General features: G+C 48.3%; 1 protein-coding gene across 1 annotated transcript in view; it reads left to right on the top strand.

Annotated features, from left to right (window-relative positions):
- LOC142560387 (Na(+)/H(+) exchange regulatory cofactor NHE-RF1-like) overlaps positions 1 to 13,925 on the top strand; it is a 54,424-nt gene that overhangs the window by 31,416 nt on the left and 9,083 nt on the right. Inside the window, exons 2-3 of the mRNA XM_075672448.1 lie at positions 10,891 to 11,268; positions 12,085 to 12,246. Coding sequence (XP_075528563.1) covers positions 10,891 to 11,268; positions 12,085 to 12,246 — 540 coding nt within the window. The remainder of the gene's footprint in view (positions 1 to 10,890; positions 11,269 to 12,084; positions 12,247 to 13,925) is intronic.

Here is a 13,925-nt window from a genome sequence, read left to right on the forward strand (position 1 = left end):
CTCCGAGGCTGGGTATCAAACCTCCGGCATCTATCGGTCATTAAATCGATCCATGGATCATCACCCGACCGAGGCATTGTCCTCCCATTTCAAAAGTTCCGTTTTCGCCGCGCCTTTCTTTTAGTATTTTACCGCCAATATAAGGTGGCGCTTGCAGCTTTCGCGATTAAACCGACCTCTTGCGATGCGCCGTTGCCGTTTTGTGTTTCTGTCTCGTGGTTCTCACATGTATTGGGCGCACAGTTCTGCACTCAGTTTCACGATCAATATCGCGCTATCTATGTCGAAGACTCTGGCACTGCGGCAGGAGCAGCGTGCAGCAGCAGCAGCAGGAATGCGCTGCAGACATCGCAGCAGCTGTTGACTTCGCCGAACCGTACGTCTGTGTTTTATGCTCTCGCAAAGGATTTTTTTTTAAATACAGAAAGCAATAGTGTTTAGTGATTCCATTCTCTCTCCTAAACGGCCTCCTTCCTATTTTATTAGTCGCATGTCCCATTTTAATCATCCGGGATATGAGAGCGCCGGATGGAGTAGTGAAAACCTGAGATGTACTGTATAGCCTATGATGTTGGTCTTGCTGTTCCGCTACACGCACGTACTCGCGCGCACTTTATGCTTATGTGTCCGCGGTATACCTCTGGAGGACAAAAATAAAATGAAAATGCCGCACTCGTATATATGATCTGTCGCCGCACTTCAGCGTTAAGGACACGGTAGGATAGACAGAAGTGGATGAAACGACAGAAACATGGATAGACCGAGAGATATGGAGGCACGCATTTACAAACGCGCACGAAGCTTCAGTTATGTCTTGCGTCAACACCCCCCCCCCCCCCACCCCCAATTTTTTTTTTATTTCTCATGGCTTCGCCATACTTCGCCCTAATTTCCTCGTCAATCATTCTTTTTGTACTTGCTTGATACTCCGGTAGAAAAGCGCAGTGTGACATCAGTTTCTGACCTCCTGAAACTGGTACAGCGCAACACAGAAAGGAAGAAACAAGCCGAGCAGGCCAGATGAAAGAACAGAGAGCTGGGTTCTTTCATGTAGCGCTCTGTACTTTCATCTGGCCGACTCGGCTTGTTTCTTCCTTTCTATGTTGCGCTGTACCAGTTTTAGAATGCGATACCAACTCGCCCATGCTCAACCCTATAGCGTTTGTGACCTGCTGTTTGCGCACGGCGTGCAGGCGCTCTTGTTTGTGCGCGTGTGCGTGCGTGTGTATCTGGATATGACGCGGCGACAAACATTGAAAACTGTCTGCTTGCCGGTACTCCGCCTGTCGCGCACCCATTTTTTTACATCCCGTCAACACGCTATTCAAGAGCCGTGCACTATTCAAGGCTTATCGCGTGGACATTCAATGGCGAGCACTTTCAAGGACGTTTCGAAAGAAACACACCATCGTGTGTCGGGAGAGGTGGAAAAATTTGTGCAGGATGGTGGTCCCTTCGAACCGACCAAATCTTAAGCGGACTCTGTTACCTGTGGAAACCCTGTTGAGATCGCGAACCCCGTGTAGCATTCGTCTTCTGTATGGGTCGTACATCGTACCAGCTTACATCGGCTATTTCATCGCTGCTTCATTTGAAAGGTTCGAGCCGTAAGATCTCGTGGGGTATTTTTGGTGCGTTCAGTATACTGTGGTTATCGAGCTTATAGCTCTCTATCTTTCTTTCCCAGCGCGTTGGGTTTGGCGTTGGGTTTTTCACAAACAAGACTGGTCTGTTGCTTTTCATTCAAAATTATTAGGTGTGTGTGTGGGGGGGGGGGGGTGGAGGGCGGGCACGTTTGAAGGAAACAAAGGAAATCTGTGCACTTATACTGCAACGCTTTTGCAGTTTTTTTTTCCATTTATTGCTTACCGTGTATTCTCACATTGCTGTCGTGAGCGATCGTAGCAGAAGTCGGAATGGTCGCCGATTATCCAGCCTGCATTGCGACGTCACTCGTTGGAAAGGAACTACTTACAGGACCGCAGCTATATAGAACGCAGTCTCACGTGTCGACGAGTCCTGCAGGCGATCCCTGCGAGCTACGGCAAATCCCAGCCACCTCCGCATAGTTCGAAGCCCCGTTTAGTACACCAGCAACCCGTAAAGTGCGGTCGCTGTGCGACGATGTCGAGTCTTGGCGCGCAAAAAAAAAAAAAAGGAAAAGAAAAACAGCCTGAATCACGTCCGCGCTACCCGGATGGCGACGGGTCTGCAGACACACGCACCCTATAGCTGAGCTGGACGCCGGCGAGCCCACGAAAAAAAAAAAAAAAGTGCGGCCTGAAAGGGGCAGTTGCGTGTCCGCGAAGCCAGGCCGGTTGATGCGTAGCTCGTGTTACTATATCGGGGTTTGGCTACCGTTGCCGAAGTAACCTTGTACAGATTCGCGGTCGTATGTGGCGCGCGCCTTGGCTATGGCGACGCTGCGCTTATAGAGCGGACCATGTGCAAGGCTTCTCTTTTTACGCGGGACACCTTCTTTTAAACGAAACTGTCCGTTGCTAGGCCCCATGCCGCTTTTGCATGGAGAGCGTAGGTGGCTAGGCGGACTTTAGTAGCAAGAATTCGGCCATAACTTCGCGAATGACCTAAGATGTGCTTATTAATCTTTCTAATTAATACTCGTAAATGCGAAGCCGAAGCCGAGGAGTAGTAAGTCATGCATGCTTTCCAAGATCTGCTAAAGGATGTCTCGGCGTTCCCGTTAACATCGTCCTTAACTATCAGATCACGCTTTTGGAAAACTTAACTGGAATGACAATGTATTTCGCAGCACATCTTAAGGTTGCATGTCTCGAAAGTGGTGCTATATACTGTTAGGATTTATGATAAGCAGGCATGACTTCGCTTGAACGGGCCTAGATAGATTTATCTTTCTCAAGAGAAAGTAGTAGTCGAATTAGCCGAAGCGGCATGCTTTCGCGTTCAGACTAAACGAGCTTTCCTTCCATAGCAACGTATCGTTTCTCGCTGGAACCTTCCGTGCATTCGAATTATCCGAGGTCGAATAAACGGGAATCATATGTATGTGGCGGTATCACTCAAGCAAGCACTCCAGACTCTATTGACGGAAACTACATGCATGCGCCCGATTATTCTCATAATGCAGCTTTAAATCTGTCCCGTAGCGCTACCAGAATGCCCCGAAACGAATAGACGAATGCGCCAGGGCTGCAGCCGTTCGAACACCTAATGAACGAGCATGGGAATCGTTGGTACTCTTTTAATCTCGTTCCACTTAGGCTGCAGCTATAAGTAGTGGAAAGCCCTTGCAGACGTGTTCCACTTGCCTAATGAACCAGCGTTCCACATAAAATCTCTAAATGTACACGAATCTGCGTTTCATATTTCTGATTTTTCTTTCACCTTTTAACTTCGCCGAACAGTAAGCACGTAGAACTGTGCTCCAGTGAAATATGTTTGCTGTCATCCCTGGCGCAGTGTCGCACTTGCCTGCGCCTGTATTATCCTGAACATTGCTTCGCTGCACCTCTACACGGAACCATGCTTAAGCTTGCCGCACGTCGGCCCTAGGGCTGTCGCAGCATACATGAATTTTCCGGCTCCCGTCCATCGCGCGTGTCGTCTTTTTCCCAGCAGACTGCTTTATAGCGGCGGCCGCGGTGTTGTCTTCGCCGCAATCGCTCGTTTTGGCAGGCTGCTCGGAGAAGAGGAAGCTGATTTGCGATTCGAGCGCGCGTCGATTGTGAGATTGAGTAATGGCGCCGCGTGTGCGTTGTTGTTGTCGCTCGCTCGCTCGCTGGCTCTCTCTCCGCCTTTCGAATCTTCGACGATGTGTTGTTTTCCCTTGCCCGTAGATTCTTGCTGGCCAACCCGTTTGCCCAAACTTGGCCGCCACGCCGCCCGTCGCGTGCCAAGTATATATATAATTGCTATTCCGGGCGCATCTCCTTTTGCATCGAACTAATGGCAGCACGTTTTCGCATACCTCCGTCTCTGCCTTCTCAAACCGTGAATGCGCGTTCCATTCTCACGCGTGCTTTGGAAGCAAACAACATTCCTCTTTCTCTCGGAACAGCTAGCGGTATAGTGCTCCTCAGAATTTGGTTTCGAGGAAAAAGCAGTGCATGGGGAGGCATTTCTGTGTCTGTGTGTCTGTGTGTCTGTGTGTGTGTGTGCACAGATAGGCGCATATCTGCGTTTGAAACATTCACGATCGAAGAAAGCAAAGTAAGCTTGAACGAAGGCCTCCTGGACCTGGCAGTTCGTCATTTATTGCATGCCAATTATAGGCTATCTATATTCACGCAGCTGACTTAACCAATCCTGTCGTTCGCAAAGCCTCTAGTCATTGTTGACGAAGGGGTGCATTTGGAAATTGCTGTGGGTAATGTACGGCTTCTTTTTTTTTTATTGGCACCATATACGCGCCATGTCGGGGTTCTGGGTTCGTTTCCCGCCAGCGACGAAGCTGTATTTCAGAACTTAAGCCGCGAATACGTTAGCGTCTTTCGACTGCGGCCGCGGGTCAACCGACCCGTCCTACCTAACCGACACCTCCAATCGCGCGCGCATGGAATTAATGAAAAATGAACATATGTAGGCTTTCGTAGGCTGCTGTTGCACCCAATAGAATAGCTTATAGCCCATATAAAATTTGTGTTGTACCCACATGAAAATTATTTACAAGTGAGTTTTCATCGGTCCCATTTAGTCCATAGATACAGAAACACTTGCTTTCCTGTTAACAATCTATCGACAGTAGCTGAGGAAAAGTGTAAGGATTGTTGCGCGAAATACTGTCTTACCGCGCTTAATGGTGCGTCGGCCTTCTAGCTGTTGCTGACACTGCTTCGAATTTCAGGCGATACCAGCCTGCTGTTTCCACCAAATAAACGTTAATGCAGTAGTGAAAGTGTACTTCACAGATTAATCATGACATCAGGACTGCTGCATGGTAGTTGCAAAGGTTATTGTAAATCGAAAGCTGCTGACGGAACACGAGACGGTTGCGCTCTGAGCAATCCATTAGCTGTCGAGCTCATTAAGCGTTATTAAAAAACGAACTCGTAAGGTTTGCTAACACGTAGACAAGGTGGACAGCCATTGTTTAGAACATATCACCTGTACCGACCATTATTAGCGACATTGGCGCGACAATGAGACAAAGACAATTTATTACAGCACAATGTTGTCCGACATAATATCGTCGTCTGTCCAGCATATTGGAGAGCAGCTGGTGATATTTTGACTGGGCAATGTGTGCTACCAAGCACCATTTCAAAACCAACATTGGCAGAGCGACGGATAGAATGGTTCACTAAAGTCAAGCGTGTGGCGTGTAGAGCCAGCGACTGTTATTGCACGATACCCGGGCGCCTGCGTAAAATGGCTCGACCAATATTGTGATATTACTTGCAACAGTGAGCCGGAGTATATGGGGTGCCATCATAATAGAAATATTGGCCCGACTTTCCGTACTGTCTAGGCAGTGTCCCTTTGAGCAGCAAAGTTGTGTTTTTTGTAGGCAACGCCGAATAAATCTCGTCTGTTCGATGGCGGTCGAGAATGAGACGATCTGCCTGCCTGGCTGCCAGCTAGTGTGATCGCGCGTTGCGTACGCTTTCCTCCCTTCACGTGACGTTCTCTTTTTTATACGCGTCCCCACGCGCCACGTCTACCGTATAGTGTCGCAAGAGGAGGTTTTTGTTTCCCGGCGATTGCTTACCGCGACGCAAGCGGCGTGCGCGGAGGCGTCTGTTAGTGTCGGCTATCCTTGCCGAAGAGGAAGGTATGTGAAGTCCTGTTTTTTTTTTTATGCTTCCCTTCCTTTGTCAGCTTTGCGCGCCGTAAGCGCTTGAAGGTCAGAAGCAAAAATGGGCAGCAGAATCAGCTTCCGGAGGTCGCATAGCATTAGGCAGCGTCGCATGTCAAGGCGCGGCGCCGTAATACGCCAGACATCGCACAACACCGCTCGACTATGGGGAGTTTCGGATTGTCTGTAAGGGTAATACCATTATAAGGTCACTGGATTTTTTTCCTGTGGCTTTATACTTTATAGACATGGTGGTCGCATGTGCCACCGTATACTCCAGCATATGCTATTTTTAAGTTCATCTGCAACTTTATTATCGTTAGATGTGTGTTTTAATTCGAACTGCTTGATGTCTTGTAATAAACGCGTAAATACATTGCATCGAATTTCGTAAGTTAGTATGCAGAATGTCCCAGGTGTACCGTTAGCTAAGTTCTTAAAGAAGATGAGACAGGGATAAGACTGAGTCATTTGTGTTAGCAGTCACAATACGCATACGTGGATGTCTTCTGCATTCCAGTCAGTTGTCTTTAATTAACAATATCGTTAACAATACTCGTTCTTTTCCGGTTATATGTTCGAATGAGGAAGTCTTACAGCGCCCTTCAGTTGTCTTCAGTCGTCTCACGCTTCCGCTGTTCGCACTTTCGGTTGTCTATTACCGTGTGTTTTCGATTGTGTGTATCACGCATGAGTGGGGTCGTTTCATGCCTCATCCTCGTCATCTGATGTAGCAAGCTAAACGGAAGGCGAAACCGACACCTCCAGCATGCATTAAATAATCTCTCTCGCTCTCTCGCTCTTAATAGAGCGTCGTCGAACACTCTTATCGCATGTTTGTATACAGCGCTGCCTCTGGACTTTTTCGTCTACAAAAATGGACAGCTACGTCACAGTGCTCCCTGGAAATTATCAGTGCCCACTGCTTACTGCTAGGCTAGGGGACAGACCCAGAAAGCGAAGTTTTTTTTTTCTTCTTCTTTTAGCCTGAACATGTTACACACTAACTGGGCGCTCCCTCTGACGCAGCCTTTGTTTACAAACATGCAGCGTGTCTACTATTACATGCGAGTCGGTACATTTTCAATGTTCGCGGTCTCTTGGATGCAAGTCGCGTACGTTGAGCCACGTTGCCACTCCTCTCATGTTGTCTGACCCTTCCCTGTTCTGTTTTCTTAGGTAAGGCCATGAGTCATCCTCTGAATTAAATTCATTCATTCATTCATTCATTCATTCATTCATTCATTCATTCATTCATTAGAAAACGCCAGAAACCAGGACTGTTTATCCGAACTATGTCAAGATGTCTGGAGAAATATCTGGGTAGATAAAGATCTAGATAAGCAGACATGTATATTAGATGAATATAGATAATTAGCTTTTAGATGTACTGCGCAAAATTCAACACAAGGACGTAGTGAGGGACACGGACAAGCCTTACTACGTGATTGTGTTGAATTTTGCGTGGTATACCCGCAGGGCGAAATGCGAAAACGCCCGTATAGTCAGATTTAAGTGCACGCTTAATAACCCCAAGTGGCCCAAATTTCCGGAGTTCCCCACGACAGCGTGCCTCATGATCAGATCGTGGTTTTGGCACGCAACACCCCATAATGTATTTATTTTTATTTTGCGCGGCGCATTTATTTTTACGCAGTATCATCCAACTCGCCCAGCAAGTTTTATTGAACCATGATTAGATTTAGTATGCTAAGGTTGCTGATGGTGTGCGGAGCGGAGTTGAGTTGAGTGGTTGTAGGCTACTGGTGGGATTAGCCTTGCAGTTGCTGCCTGCAATTGCTCCACTGTAGTGACACTTAAAATAAATAAATCACATAAATCAGACACAGACCTTACAACTACACATAGTCACTCCTAAGGTCACCATGTGGAGTCCCTCCATCGAGAGCCCGTTTGGCATCCCAGCGTAACGAAGTGCCTAGATGTCACCGACGGTATAGGCGAAAAAGGAATTGCTCTTGGGCAGTTTCGCATGGCGCGATACCTGAAAGCCGTCCCGATGTCGGTCGAGAAGCGAAGCAGCCTTACCGTGCAGGAAAGCGATGACGTCAGAGCTTATAGCGTCTGGGGACCTGACGCACGGTTCTTGGAAATAGCCATCTCTGTGCCGCTTCGGTGCGACGCGTGGGAATATTTTCGTCCCCCAGTGCAACACTCGGCTTTCCCCTGCGAGCTCTCACCGTTACGGAAAGTCATAGCGCATGTCGTATTTAAATATTGCAGTTTCCTCTAAGCTTAGGCGCTCAAGCGTTTCTTATTGCTCACGGGAACCACGAATACATAACAGCAACAGCAATAGAACGGGCAAGACTTGCCGGAAGGAAAATGTGCGACCGCATCTACGTGCCCGGTGTGCGCTCTCTCTCTCTCTTCCCTCCCCTCCCCTCCTCTTTCTTCCCGCTATGCCTCCGATTTTACTTAACCATATGTAGTACAGATTAGTTGGACCATGAAACAGAGTATAAATTTGCAACTCTTCACCATGCATTATCGCGTACGCTTGTCCCTACCTCAAGGCAATATCGCCTCAATGAGCTGTTTGGAAAATAACGTTGACCTCCTTCGAGCAGCTTGCTCTGCTGGTCCTGTTTTTGAGTAAGGCTCCCCTTAAGGCATATATCTGTGCTAACTGCGGCTTAGATATTTTAGATTTTCAGCGCTTAAGGTGCTCAGCTTAACGCGCGGCACTTGACCTGGGGGGAGGGACGGTGCAGTGCGAGCTGGTGTTGTCGCACGTCGTTTTTGCGAAGAACACAAACATTTCAAGGAAGGGGGGGCACGGGCTCGGTGCCCCCCCCCTCCTACTTTTGCCGACGTCATGTCCGTGCACGTTGACATCGCGGCAGTAACTTGCGCCCACTAGGGACTCCGCGGCTGTGCGGACCATAGCCATTTGAATCTTTGGTTTGGGCTGATTGGCTAGCCGTTTAATCTGGAAGTGTAAACCACATTTGATACCGGGAATATGGTCGTGCAATCACTTCGAAACACAAATTACCGCGATGCGGATATCTTATTTGCCAATATCTGGGTGCCAGAGCGTCCTGCTCAGAGTGGTGTAGCGGTTCTGAAAAAACCCAACGCAAGGGAGGAGAGGGCACTGGGTCGGAACTTCTGCACAACAGACCCGTCGTCGACTCACTCGGACCTTGGCCAAGACATCATCTTGAGATGGTGTACGCTTCGTTAGCACGTCGTGCGTTCATTGCGGTCCTATAATGCGTGCACACGCTGGTGCGCCTCGGTGGGCTTCTGCGGCTCGTCGTTCAGGACTGCCCAAAGATGCTGCGTATGTAACGCTCACTGGCTGGAAGCACCGCCTCGTGCAGTCCGGGACTGTCGGGGACGTATAATCGAAGAGGCCCAATAGAGAGTTTTATATTAGGAGACGCAAGCGGCTTGCGTGCGCAAGAGCTAGGGGCCATGATACTGCGCATGCGCAGAGCCCTATACGTCGGGGTGTGCGCATGCGCAGTACCGTCGCCCCTAGTTGCATAGGCAAGCCGCTTGCGTCCCCTAACCTAAAACTAATGTGTCGTCATGCAAGACTGCGACAGCGTCCTCCGTTTGCGGCGTGTCTCTGTGTCTGCGACCGCGATGAACTGTGTTACGCATCACCCTCCCGAAAGCAAGTTTTCTAGAATGTAAGCGGGTAACCTCTGTTAGCGTGCACAGCGGAAGGGTAAAACAAGAAGGCTGGGTGGATCGTCCATTGCGTCTCTTCATTATTTTCTTCCTTTTCTCTTTCTTAAGTGGGGCAGGCGTTTCCAGAGCGCGGTTTCGCCAGCGAAAAACGCGCGGGCGAAATTCCAGGCCAGGCGTGTCACCGACTCCGCGCTTTCTCGGTTCCCGGAATTGAAGGGCGTATTCTTTCCAAGTCCCGTCAATTAGCCTCGAGTGGGTCGCGCTCGTATCACTGTGCAGTTCTGTAGGAGCCTGCGCTGTATACAGGTCCGCGGCATTTAGAAAAAAATAATAGAGAAATAAAAAGTGACATATTTTAATCAGACTCGAACTGTTTGCAGGTAGAGGGCGCTGACCGCGCATATGTCGATTGGAGGATTGGTGGAAAAGAAGTAGGGAAACGACAAAAAAAAAAAAAAAAAAAAAAAACCGGAGACATACAAAAGCACAGTTCGCAATAAGGGATAAGAAAATTTGGGTCTGGTAGTTCATAGTGTTTTTTTCCCCTTTTTTATTGTTTAACCTAGGTAGGAAATTAGGCAGTATAATAGCAAGAGCTTGGTGGCGCAACTCACCGCCCCGTTCAAAAGGGGACCCTCATAACATCCATCCATCCATCCGCACGTGAGACGTCCTTCACCGTGCGGATTTCAGCACAACTTGTTCGCCCGAGGCTTTGTTTCGAGCTTTCAGCATTCGAGTTTGCGAATCGTTCGTTCTCGCACCGCCATCTACCAGCTTCTTGGTAAAGCCAGGTGGTAGAGCGGCGGTGTCCGGTAAGGCGTTGCTACCGTTTTCGAGCCCTGGACTAGAACCAAATTTTGCTGAACATTTAGGTTCATTTTTTTTTCATTTTTCATTTTTCAGAAACGAAATAGTTAATTCCTCGCAGTCGCGGTGCGTGAAGGCAGCGCAACGGGTTCAAGAGTCTGTGGAGGAATCACTCCGGTCTTTCACTCGCTGCTGAATGTGAAAAGGGGAAAGTGTGCATGTAGTTTGTTGCTCGTACTCGCTCGTGCCTGCCCTATCCAAAAATCTCCGATGACGCATATGCAACATATCGAGTAATATCGTGTGATCATATGAGAACACGTATAATCCATGCATGTGCTCATGTGAGATTCTTGGATATATGCAGCGTGTGTGTGTGTCATATTTTTATAGGGGTCGATTGTAAGGATTTCGAACTCATACGAATTTTCCGACTTCATAGAAAACTTAGATAAGGATTTCGAATAAAACGGTTGATGCGAGTTTCGCGGTAGTACGACCCGTTCGTATTATCGCGAACTTCGTATCAACCGGGTTTCGGTCGTTAATGGTTTCGCGTAGTACAAGTGAAACGTGCACTCGCGCGCAAATTCAGCCACTGTTATTTCAACCGCATTCTCGTCCCGACGTCGCTGCAGGAGGAACCAGAGGAGCCCGAGAAGGCGACCGCTGACGGAGACGTGGCGGCCAAGGCCGACGAAGCCGAGCTGCCCGAGGACGCCCCGCAGCCGCGCCTCTGCCACATGACCAAGTGGCGCGACTTCGAGGGCTACGGCTTCAACCTGCACGCCGAGAAGGACCGGCGGGGCCAGTACGTGGGCAAGATCGACGCCGGCAGCCCCGCCGAGTACGCGGGGCTGCGCGAGGGCGACCGCATCGTCGAGGTGAACGGCGTCAACGTCCAGCAGGAGGCGCACCGCGACATCGTCGAGCGCATCCGCGCCGTGCCCGACGAGACGCGGCTGCTCGTGCTCACGGCCGAGGGCGAGCTGTGGTACCGCGACCGGGACATCGAGGTACGTCAACCGTTGCGCTAACTGTGCAAGAAATCCGGTAGAAACCGTCGATAGCGATTTTTCGAGGTTAGCGCTTGGCTTCTTTGAATTCTGCTGGAGTTTCGTGTAGTTGCGGCGACAGCACGCGCGAATTTACCTCGTCCCTCGCTACACTCGCACTGCGATGTGCCTCTCACTCTCCTCATTACACCCACTATGATTCCTTCGTGTGGGATCGGCCCGGTATTCGTTGTCGTCGAAATTGGCCCAGTTTACTATTAGACTGTTTCTGGGATTGACCCACCTTTATTGGTAGGAAACTAACTGAGCAGACACATCCAAACCCGGGGATGTAGGCAGATAAGTCCACGGTGAGCAGGTGTGAGTGCGCGTCTCTTCCCGTATCGCCAACTCTAAAACTTAGCAAAATTGGTTTCTCATTGAAATTTTATTTTTCCGATTGCCCATTATGTTGGAAAATTTTGCATCCCTTTTCTTGTAAAAAAACATGCTTAGGTGTGTGTATTCAATTGCATAAAATGTAAAATTTCAATAGAATTAAATTTTGTTATAACCAAGTAAAATGCTGAATTTACTGACTTCGGTATATTGAGGTTTAATTGTATCTTCACCGCTAACCAATAAACAAATGTCCTTTCAATAAATGAACGTCCTCAATGTTCTCATCTGGCCCTATGCACTGTTTGCCATGCTATTCCGCTGCCATCTGCACGTGGAGTGCTTCCAGTGAGAGCTGTTAAATTGTGTCTGCACTTGAAGACGAAATGGTACTGTGCACTTAAGATGCTAAAACTGCACCTCTCAACCTGCATGCAGGTACGTGGCGACCAAGCCAATGTGTTGCGGCTCCGCAACCCGGAGCTCAACCCTGCTACCAGTGGAGAAGGGCAAGGTGATGGAGCTGCGGCTGCCATAGCCGATGGAAGCGAAGGTTCCCAGGAGGACGAGGCAGCCCAGTCAGCTCCCACACCTGTCCTGGTATGGAGTGCATTGCCACGCCATTGTCACCTACTATTGTTGGCTTTCTTCAGCCAATGACAAACTGTATCATTGGCATTGAGCTAACAGCACTCAAGAAAGGCAACTCAGGAAAGCTTGCCCTAGTGCATTTTTACCCTTGTTTTTCTTTGGGGCTGCCAGCTCAGCTTTAATGGCGTATGCCTTTGCAGCAACTCAGGTGGAGTTGTGTGAAATTTCAGAAGTAAAGATGAGCGAGTTGTAATTGCGCATCATAGGTATGAACAGGACAGCCTCAAGAAGCCTGTGAACATGCACGCTATTCTGTGAGTTCCTTTAGCTGTGCTGTGCTGTTTGCTCAACCACATTCTCTCGCAAAATTCACCAACCATTGCAGTTTCAAGCGCAGCTGAGAGAGCTCTACTTGCATTTGTGGTTGCCTTATGACATTACTTTTGTGCGTTTTGGCCAAGGATTGAATTTGTGTGCTTTAATTAAAAACTTGAGACTAGACATCATGTGAGGAAAACCACATGAAAAGACATTGAGTTCTTCTACACACAGAACCCTGTCGATATTTCTCTTAAAGTACTATAAAAAGTTGCTGCACTGTTCAGGAAAACTTGCACCCGATAATGCTTACCATAGCACCAAAGATGACGGAAAAACCTGTTCTCACATAGGAACTCTATTTTAATTTGAAGAGGAAGCCAACAAACTATTGCAAACCTACTAAATCAAGCTTGCTATTGTTGCTTGCCACTTCAATTAAACATTACTTCTTTTTGGAGCAGTAATAGCCCTGTATGACACTTGTAGCTTGTGAATTCAAAGTGGTACTGGAGTCAAATGTACAATAATAACAGCCTTTTCTTGAGCCCTAGTAGCCCTTTATCAGTTTCCGTGCAGCTGTGCATAGTACTGCTAGTGGTACGGAAGGCCATGAAAGCGTCCCGAGACATGGGTTTTGTGCGACTCTGTGCGCCTTTGTTCACTTCCTCTTTTGCTTTTGACATTGTGAACTGTATTGAGATTGGCAACGACGACCTAGCTGCTCAGCGGTTCTGGTGTCCAGATGCATCATCACACCACACATATCCACGATTGGTGCCAGGAGTTCCTATTCGTGCCATACTTGGCTTGCTTAACCTGGATACCGCCAACGAAAGATGCTGCATTGGTGGGGCACTGTCTCAGTTTTTAGACGTAACTTATGAAAGAGATGTAACATATGAGTAGCTAATACACATCACCCTATGGAGGCTAAACGGGACCATCATTTCAGAATGTAGGAGCTGGGAAAATAAAATGAAGGAATGCATCAGCAAGGTTCTGTTCTATTTCGGAACATAAAAAAATAGTTGTGACTCTTGCACGTGTATGTGAAGTTCGCAAAACATAGGCAAATGATGGCTACCTGTTTATCACAGTCGTTTTCTGTGTTGTTGGCGACACTGTTACCGTGCTTACGTTACTAAGTGAGAGCGGCCATGTCTATAGTGGCATCAGCAAAGGACAACTGAACAGTGGCAATAAAGAACTTATGTTTTTGTTGACAAGTGGCATGACAGAAAGGCAGATGGGCTTGTAGATGTTTATCTATTGGATTCTTCTTGTTCCCTTGATCGAAGCGCTGAGTGAAATGGGTTTTCCCCTACCAGTACATGTGCACTGCAGAACCTTCTTCCTTCGCATAATAG

This window comes from Dermacentor variabilis, chromosome 10 (genome assembly GCF_050947875.1).
Source record: "Dermacentor variabilis isolate Ectoservices chromosome 10, ASM5094787v1, whole genome shotgun sequence".
In the NCBI taxonomy this organism is placed as follows: domain Eukaryota; kingdom Metazoa; phylum Arthropoda; class Arachnida; order Ixodida; family Ixodidae; genus Dermacentor; species Dermacentor variabilis.